At 51.7% G+C, this 9,483-nt stretch overlaps 1 protein-coding gene across 5 annotated transcripts; it reads left to right on the top strand.

Annotated features, from left to right (window-relative positions):
* The first annotated feature begins 3,632 nt into the window (after window positions 1-3,632).
* ZNF575 (zinc finger protein 575) lies at window positions 3,633-8,384 on the top strand. Of its 5 annotated transcripts, none has more exons than XM_055309549.1 (4): window positions 3,633-3,808; window positions 4,474-4,569; window positions 4,993-5,145; window positions 5,578-8,384. In XM_055309549.1, exons 3-4 carry the CDS (start codon window positions 5,064-5,066, stop codon window positions 6,234-6,236), a joined length of 741 nt encoding a protein of 246 aa, XP_055165524.1. In that variant the 5' UTR covers window positions 3,633-3,808; window positions 4,474-4,569; window positions 4,993-5,063; the 3' UTR covers window positions 6,237-8,384. The 5 variants fall into 5 exon arrangements, with proteins under 5 accessions (XP_055165524.1, XP_055165522.1, XP_055165525.1 ...); XM_055309547.1 differs by lacking the exon at window positions 3,633-3,808 and adding an exon at window positions 3,864-4,187 and having other exon boundaries at window positions 4,917-5,145; XM_055309550.1 differs by lacking the exon at window positions 3,633-3,808 and adding an exon at window positions 3,864-4,187 and having other exon boundaries at window positions 4,474-4,588.
* Window positions 8,385-9,483: the final 1,099 nt, after the last annotated feature.

Raw genomic sequence — 9,483 nt, 5'->3', positions numbered from 1 at the left:
AAATAAAGAGAGGTTCAAGGATTGCCAGGAGCTCAGGGGAAGAGGAAACAGGAAAACAGGGATCTTCATGCATTCTTTATTGTGAAGGTCCCCCAAACGAGACCTCCTCACCCCTGAGGCCCATTCTTCTTGTTTTGGCAGGACTGCTAGACCTGCTAGACAGTTTACCAGTCCCTTGAAAGCAGGCACACCTTCTGGGTCAGCTGTGAGATGTCCTAAGAGGTAGAAACCTGAGCAGCACCATTCCCAGCTCTTGGGCTCAAAACTTACCCTCTTCTGGGCTTTAGCTTACTTCTCTGTAAGATGAAGTTGAAAATAGCTCCTCCCTCATTGTGAAGATCTAATAAGTTCAGACACGTAAAGAGTCTGAGAGAGCACATGGTGCAGAGCAAGCTCTCCACAGGAGCTGGTGTCCTCACCAGCCTCGACTCCTTCCTCCTCTCACTTCATCACTAGGCCCTGTTTAAGTGAACCCCTCCAATCAGGGCACTTCTCCACCATCAGGCTCTCAGCCCCAGTCAAGGGGCAGCAAAGCATGAATGTAAATTGCATGGCTGCAGGAGTTCAAACCCTGATCCTGCTACCTCCAAGCTGCGTGATCTTGAATAAGTGACCTTCCGCCTTATGCCTCATTTTCCTCTTCTGTACAGTGGGGATAAGGGTAGTGCCTCCTCTTAAAAAGTTGCTATCAGGATGAAATGAAAGAATGTCTACAAAGCCCTTAAGCCAGTTTCAGGTATATAAAAAGTGCTAAATAAGTGCTGGTAATTAATACGGTAATTAATATATACCAGCCGTCTATTTCACTGGGCTTCTGGCTTCTATCCTGCCTCCCTAAGATCTATTTTATGCAGCAACCAGAGTGAGCCTTTTAAAATGTCAATGACAGAGACTGAAGAATCACAGAAAATAAACACAGCGTGTGGCTCTCCTTTAGATCATGATGCAGACATACTGAGTGTAATAACAAGATACTTATGGGATATGATGTCTGGCACATAGCTTTGAAATCACCCGGGAGGCATGGGTGGAAGAAATGAAACATCGACCATGAGTAGAAAATTGTTAATGCGGATCCCTGGGTGGCGCAGCGGTTTAGCGCCTGTCTTTGGCCCAGGGCACGATCCTGGAGACCCGGGGTCGAATCCCACGTCAGGCTTCCGGTGCATGGAGCCTGCTTCTCCCTCTGCCTATGTCTCTGCCTCTCTCTCTCATTCTGTGTGACTATCATAAATAAATTTAAAAAAAGAAAAGAAAAAGAAAATTGTTAATGCTGGTGCCACTTGTTTTATTCATGCGGAGAACAATTCTGTTTCCTCTAACTTGTATGTTTGAAAGAAAACATTGTCCTGGAAAGGGAAAACGATATATGTGGGATCATGAGAGAAATGTAATAACGTGAAGAAACGACTCTATAAAGTTTGAAAGTTTGGTGATGATGTTTTGGTTGTGTTTACAAGACAAAAAAAAAGAGTCCTTAGTTTTTAGAGACACAGACTAAGTGTTTCTGGATGAAATGTGTGGGATTTGCTTCAAGGGCCTTAAGGGGCAAGGGGATGGTGGAACAAGATTGGTCATGATGAACCTCGGTGATGGGCTTGTGGGGGTTGATTATGCTCTTTCCCTTCCTCTTCTTTTGGCTATGTTTGAAATTTTCCAAAACTTAAAAAAAATTATTTTTAGGTATATGAGGGGCACCTGTTGGCTCAGTGGTTAAGCATCTGCCTTTGGCTCAGGTCATGATCCTGGGGTCCTGGGATTGAGTCCTGCATCAAGCCCCCCACAGGGAGTCTGCTTCTCCCTCTATGTCCCTGCCTCTCTCTGTGTGTCTCTCATGAATAAATAAATAAAATCTCTTTTTTTTATTTATGATAGTCAGAGAGAGAGAGAGAGAGAGAGAGGCAGAGACATAGGCAGAGGGAGAAGCAGGCTCTATGCACCGGGAGCCTGACGTGGGATTTGATCCCGGGTCTCCAGGATCGCGCCCTGGGCCAAAGGCAGGCGCTAAACCGCTGTGCCACCCAGGGATCCCAATAAAATCTTTTTTAAAAAGTATATAAACACCTAAACTAGGGACGCCTGGTGGCTCAGTGGTTGAGCCTCTGCCTTTGGCTCAGGGCATGATCCCGGAGTTCCAGGATCAAGTCCCACATCAGGATCCCTGCATGGAGCCTGCTTCTCCTTCCTCTGCCTATGTCTCTCCCTCTTTCTCTGTATGTCTCTCATGAAGTAATAAAGAAAATCTTAAAAAAAAACCTATATTAGTTCATCACTGCCCATATTTATTTTATTTTTAATTTACTTGACAGAGAGAACACAAGCCGGGGGAGTGGCAGAGGGAGAGGTAAAAGCAGAAGCCCCACTGAGCAGGGAGTCCAATATGGGGCTCAATCCCAGGACCCTGGGATCATGACCTGAGCTGAAAGCAGATGCTTAACCCACTGAGTCACCCAGGCACCAAGTCACTTCCCCTATTCAAAACCCTCCCCTGGTTTTCCACTCAGCTAGGCCTCTAACTCATTGGCCTCAAGTTCTATATCATTCTATCTTCCCATCACAGAGAGCTTCTGGCTGTTGAATCTTTCCAGCATGTATTTGATACAGTTATTGGACATCTGCCATGTGCTAAGCTGTGTTCTGGACAGAGTGATATACAACATAGGCTGTTCACCTTAACATAGAGTACATTGTAGAAGATAGGTACACAGTGTTACTTGCATACAAGGGAGATGTGACAACGGAGGAATGGAGGGAATGGGGCTCCATGCGCCAGGGTGAATCAAGGAGGCCTTCTGCAGTGGTACTATTTGAAACGAGATCACACAGGGGAGTCAGACAAGCAATTTGATGGAGGAATGGCCTTGGGGAGACAGAGGGAAATCCCTGAAGTAGTAGGATGGACCATGGGATGTAGCAGCACTGGAAGGAAGGTTAGTTTGGAGGATCGAGGTAGGAAAGAACCCCTGCACACAGCAAGCTCCTTCCCACCTTAAGCTCTCTCTGCACTTGCTGTTCTGGGACAACCTTGATCCCATTATGGCCTAGTTAAATGCAATAAAAACAAGAATATTGGGAATCTGTACTGACCACTGTAGGCATTGTTCTAAACTTTAGATTATTGAATTTTATCCGAACAACCCAGGAAGGTGAAGGGACTTGACCAAGATTACACAGCTAGAAAGTGGCCGAGCCAGCCAACCAGGCAATCTGGCTCCAGAGCTCCCATAACCCCACCATCTAACTCCCAAGGCTCCCAGGACTCGCCAGACTTTGTGGGTTATCAGACTGAAGACCCACCCATGCAGGGCATTTTTATGGGCACTTCACGGGCACTCCCGTGCTGGGCGGAAGAGTACCCGTCACAGCCCCGGGGCAGGGTGCCAAGCGTGCCACCCTGGACCAGGTACCAGGAGCTCCGGCCCTCCCAGGAACCCCAGCAGGCAGGCTTCGGGAACCGCCGCCACCCTGCCCTCTCCACCCCGGAGCCGAAGCATCGGGGTGGGAGGGACTAGGATTCTCGAATCAGCCAATGGCGAAGGGTGCCGGGGCGCTATGCAAATAACATGTTTTTTATTGGGCGTCAGCTCGCTCTCAGCCTGGCGTTCCGCCCGCCTTCTCCCCAAGACCTGGCCTGACTTCTCTGCAAACGCTCTGAGGGGTGAGGCGGGCAGCAGCCTCTTGAAACTCGCTCCGGAGAGGGAACTCAAGCTGCCAAAGGAATTCTCGAAAGGGAGAAGGGGCACAGAAAAGGACGGTGCGCATGCTGGGCGCTGTCTCCTGATCTCCAAGTTTCCCCGAGTTAGGTCCTGTACGTGCTTGACTCCAGTCAGCCACCGTAGGCCCCGCCAGCCGCAGTGTACTTTCCAACGGCCCTTCTGGTAGCTCCGCGCTTGCTCACCAACTCGCCTGCCTGGCGCACCCACCCCCTCCTCCATCCTTTCCCCCCGCAGCAGCCTCTGCTGGCCGCGACTGCGCAAGCGCGCTGACGCCCCCGCCGACTCCCGCGTGGGAGGAGGGGCTGGAAATGAGGCTTGGCCGAGCGGCTCGCGCGCGCTCCCTCCCCTCCCGTCGCTGGGCACGCGCCGGGCGGTGCAGCTTTGCGGCGTCGGAGGGCAGCGCAGCAGCAGCTGCAGCGGCCGCTGCGGGAGGGGCCCGGAGCCCCGCCCCCGGGGAGGGGCCTTCCGCAGGTGAGGCGGGCACGGGTCCGAGGCCTCGTCGCCTCGGGTCTTCGGGAAGTGGATTGGGGGGGCTGGACGCCAGGATCTCCCGGAAAAGAATCGATTGGCGTCCTGATGCATAGGTTCCGGAGGGGTTGCATTGGTGCCTGAGCCTTGCTAGGGTGCATTGGTACCCGAATGCCATGATTCGGAGGCGTGCATTGAGGCCCGGACGCTTGGGACCCCGAGGGAGAAATCCATTAGGGGGTTCTCTGGATCGCAAGACACGCCACGTTCTTTCTGCATCTCCCTTTAGGTCTTCCCTCTACCCTTCACGCTGGGGATGAAATTTAGCAACAGGAAGGAAGCACTTCACGCGGCGTCAATGGACTGAGACTAAACCAAGACTCGGGTAAAGCTACCTCTCGGAGGTGAAGTCCCGCCCACTGAGCTCAGGCTCCTCCCCTGGGACTGAGTTGCAAATTCCCACCCACTCCGCTCGAAGGCCCCTCCCCTGGGTCGGAGTCGCTTTGAGTCCTGTTTGTATAGCCCCGCCCTTGCCCGTCTTCCCTTCCGCGGCTGGGAGGGTCCGGTGGGGGAGGTCCCGCCCACTCCAGGGAGAGGCCACGCGAGCTCGGGGCTCAGGCGGCCCCAGAGTTGAAGTGGTAGAGGCCCCGCCCATTCCGCTCGAGGGCGCCCACCCCGCGTCTAAGGCGCGTAGGGTCAGGTTTGCATAAACCCCGCCCGTTGTGCTCTTAGGCTCCGCCCTTCGCCTTTGGCTTCCAGACTTAAAAAAGACCTTGCTCCCCAACTGGCCCGATTTTCGGCCCTACAGCCCTATCCCCATCAGCCTTGTACTCACCGGCATCGCCCACCTCCCTCTGGGTTCCTGGGCCAGCAAGCAAGATGCTGGAACGAGATGCAGAGTCCGCGGCTGGGGACACCGATCCTAGTCCCACTGGCAAGGAACCAGTAACCAAGGGAGGAGGTGAGAGCGGTCCCGCCTGTGGGTAGGGGGGGCATTCTACAGGAAATGAGGCTAAAGAAATCACATTTTGAGGCAATTTCAGGGATACTCCACCAACACATAGGGAATCCTACTATTGGCTTTGGGGAACTTCAGTGATTTTAAGGGTCAGGGCGTTTGATATGCAGAATTTCAGAGTGGTCACTTGGGAATATACTAGAAATGGACACCATAATAGCTTTGGGATTCCAGCCAGGTAACCCTTTGGAACCCTTTAGGATGATGCATGGCAGAAGATGGGGAATAGAGACCTGTCATTTGAGGAATCCCATGACCCTTGAGGTGTCCAGATCCAGTCCCCGAGGAGTTTGGGGTGGAGGGAGGAAGGGAAGCCTGGCCTAGATTCAGGGTGTTGGCTGATGCCTGGAGTCCACCAGCCCTCCTGTCTTGTAGCTCCGCTCCAGGGCTCGCCGCAGAAGCCCAGCCAGTCGGTTCCGGGGCCTGCCACGACCGCGGCGGCGCCTTCCCGACCCCGACGGCGGCCCCCGCCCCAGCGCCCACACCGCTGCCCCGACTGTGACAAGGCCTTCTCGTACCCGTCCAAGCTGGCCACGCACCGGCTGGCCCATGGCGGCGCCCGCCCCCACCCGTGCCCCGACTGCCCCAAGGCCTTCTCCTACCCCTCCAAGCTGGCAGCCCACCGCCTCACGCACAGTGGTGCCCGCCCACACCCCTGCCCACACTGCCCAAAGGCCTTTGGCCACCGCTCCAAGCTGGCAGCCCACCTCTGGACCCACGCACCTGCCCGCCCCTACCCATGCCCCGACTGCCCCAAATCTTTCTGCTACCCCTCCAAGCTTGCAGCCCACCGCCACACGCACCATGCCACCGAAGCCCGCCCCTATCCTTGCCCTCATTGCCCCAAGGCTTTTTCGTTCCCCTCCAAACTGGCCGCCCACCGCCTCTGTCATGATCCCCCGACGGCACCAGGCAGCCAGGCCACAGCCCGGCATCGCTGCTCCAGCTGCGACCAGGCCTTTGGCCAAAGACGACTCCTGCTCCTTCACCAGCGCAGCCACCACCAGGCTGAAAGCCAGGGGGAGCGAGAGTGAGTCCTCCCCTTGGCTCACGGCCCCCTCTGCTGCCAGCTTGGGTCAATAAAAAAAGGTGGCATTTTTAAGCTGGCTGTATGGACTTGCCTCTTCCAGATAGCTGGCAGGGAGACTGGCTCTATCTACACTGGGCTCCAACTTACAAGGCTGAGGAACTCTGCTCACCTGTTTGAAAGGGAGGGTAAGGTGTCACCTATAGAGAGCGTTGGGGCTCAAACCATGGGCTTTGAGCCACGACTTGAAAGCAAACTTATTTTTCCCCTCCTACTTATAAGGCAAGAGTCAAAAGTCTGCTAGTATCGTTGGTTGCTGAGGAATGTGGGGAAACAGGGTCTCTCCTTATTGTAAGCTAAATTGGTGCCTCCATTTTGGCCATTTGTCCATAAAAAATTTAAAATGCTCACATCCTTGTTTCAACTATTCCACACCTAATAACTTATCCTATAGATAAACTCAAGCACTGAGAAAGGCATAAGGATGCTGAGAAACGACCCAAGTGACCGTCAATAGGGGATCAGCTAATGAATTATAACATAGCCACAGAATGGACTATACTGCTATAGGGGGAAAAAAAGCTCTATTTGTACAGATGTGGAATGTTTCCCTAAATATACTGAATGATAAAAGAACAAAGGGCATACTGCCAATATTTTTGTGTTTTTTAAAAAGATTTTGAGAGAGTGAATACATAGAGAAAGGGGGAGAAGCAGGCTCCCCAGTGAGCAGGGAGCCCGATGTGGGACTCGATCCCAGGATCCTGGGATCATGATCTCAGCTGAAGGCAGACACCTGACTGAGCCACCCAGGTGCCCCACATACTGCCAATAGCATAAACATTTTTTTTAAAGCTCATGCTTTGGAGCTGGCCCTGACCCACTACTTATGAGCGGGGGGGACCCTGGACAAGTTTTGTCACTTCTCTGGACTCAGATGCCTTATCTATAACATGGGAATGCTAGAAGGCCGTTGTAAGGGCACAAGCATCATCTCTGGCCGGTTTCCCCTGAACTAACACTGGACTGCTCTTTATTCTTCAGATGTGTGTTAAGCACTTACAGTGTGCTGGGCCCTGCCCTCGGTGGTAGGCACACAGCGAACAAAACAGGCCTGGTCCAGCGAGGGAAGTGGGTGCTAATCAAGTAGTGGCAGAAAGAAAAAATGTAAAGAAGCCAAGTCCATCTTGAAGAACAAAGTAGAAGAGGGAGCCTTGCCCTCCACCCCTACCCCCAGGTACCAAGAATTATGTCAAAGTCATAGTAATTACATCTGTGGTGTTGGCTTGGAAACAGGCAAGTGGAAGAGAAAAAGAGCTCAGAAACAGACCTGTGCTTACAGGAGGTCCCGACAGGAGGTCCTGATGAGATCAGGGGTTGGCACACTTTTTCTGGAAAGGTCCTGATAGTATATACATATTTAGGTTTTGTAGGCCATAGTGTCTGCCACAACTACCCAACTCAGCCCCTGGAGTACAAAAGCAGCCACACACATTATGATACATAAATGAATGAGTACGGCTCTGGTCCAGTAAAATGACAAAAATGGCAGGTGATCTTGATTCTGCCTATGGCAAGTAGTTTGCAAATCTCTGCTGTAGGGCAATGGGGAAAGGACAGGCTCATCTGTGAATGAGCTGAGAGATCTGGAAAAAACATTAAGTGGGGCCCTTTGGAGGCAGAATAATGGTCCCTCCCCCACAAAGAGGTCCAAGTCCTAATCCCCAGAGATGGAGTATGTTAGTTTACACATGGCAGAAGGGACTTTGCAGATTCTTGATCTTATCTTGAGCTGGAAGATTATCCTGATTATCCCAGGGGGCCGATATAATCACAAGGGTTCTCATATTGGAGACAGGGAAGCAGAAGAGTCAGAGGAGATGTGACAATGGAAGCAGACACTGGAGGGATCAGGGCCATGATTCAAGGGATGCAGGCAGCCTTTAGTGACTGGAATACGTAAGAAAATGGATCCCCCTGGAAGGGACACAGCCTTGCAGACACCATGATTTTAGCCCACTGAGACTGATGTTGGACTACTGATGCACAGAACTATAAGCAAATAAATTTGTATTGTTTAAGGTCACTAAGCTTGAGATAGTCTGTTACAGTAGCAATAGGAAAACCTATAGATCCTGATCTCCTACCACACAAAAATAAGCTTCTGGTGATTTAAGATCTAAATTTGAAAAACAAAATAAATGAAAATAATAAAGGAGAATACCTTGGTAACCTCAGAGGCACAGAAAGAATCCTCAAGACACAAGAAATCTACATCATAGGGGAAAAGACTGGTACATTTGACCATAAACAAATCAAGTTGCAACTATCACAAGAGCTATAATAAGAGTATATACTCGGCACACGTTATATAGAGGGTTAGAAAAAAAACTTTTTGAGAAGGTAGAGTTTTAGTTGAGATCAGTAATGTGTGGTTGGGATGAAAAATGGTTTGTGGAAGTAGCCAGCATCAGAGGTGGAACCGAGCAGGCAAATGCAAATTAGCAGGCCACTAGACCAGCTGGTAGCTAGACTCAGTCCACTGGGCAAGGCCTTGGGGAACGGGTGGGTGAGAGTGAGGACTGAAGTCCCTCCATACCTGGAAATGCAGCTTCTATCAAGGTTTATATACAGAGCAGTCCTAGAAGATTTCCTCCGCAGCAATTACACTACCATCGATGCATTTTGAGACATGTCGATCTGGTCCAGTCGTCGTACAGATAGGGAAATAGGCCAGGAAAGACGGGATTTGCCTGCACCCAAACTTCAGGCCAGTGCTGAGTCAGGGTGGATCCTGAGTCTCTGACACCCAACCTCCTGCTGTGCCTTGTACGGGTCAAGCCAGCTCCTGCCTGAAGGCCTTTGCACTTGCTTTTTCTTGGCCTGGAATGGCTTCCCCAGACTCTCCCTTACTTCTCCCAAGTCCTTGCAGAGGAGTCAATCCTCTGAGATACGTTCCCTGCTGACCCCATCTGAACCATGCCACCCTGTCCCATGCTCTGTAAACACTGCCCCTGCGTTACCTGCTCTCACGTGTTTATCAATGCTCAATGGTGCAGGACACACTCGATTTCCCCCCCTTGGGCAGAATGTCTGCCTCATGAGAGTAGGGTGTGTGTTTTCCACACTGCAGTTACACTGTCTCACAGATGGTGGGCGCCACAGGCAGAATAACGGCCTCCCAAAGACGTCCACATGCTGATCCCTGGAACCCGTGAACATGCTACGTGGCAAAGAATTATGGCCAAAGGAAT

Source organism: Nyctereutes procyonoides, unplaced genomic scaffold (genome assembly GCF_905146905.1).
Source record: "Nyctereutes procyonoides isolate TBG_1078 unplaced genomic scaffold, NYPRO_anot_genome, whole genome shotgun sequence".
NCBI classification, from domain to species: domain Eukaryota; kingdom Metazoa; phylum Chordata; class Mammalia; order Carnivora; family Canidae; genus Nyctereutes; species Nyctereutes procyonoides.
Note: the sequence above shows the minus strand (reverse complement) of the source record. Positions and strands in the feature narration are given on the sequence as shown.

Coding starts and splice junctions, on each gene's coding strand:
- ZNF575 (XM_055309549.1), top strand. CDS start 5,064: ATGCTGGAACGAGATGCAGAGTCCGCGGCTGGGGACACCGATCCTAGT. Junction 5,146..5,577: donor ACCAGTAACCAAGGGAGGAG/GTGAGAGCGGTC, acceptor CCTGTCTTGTAG/CTCCGCTCCAGGGCTCGCCG.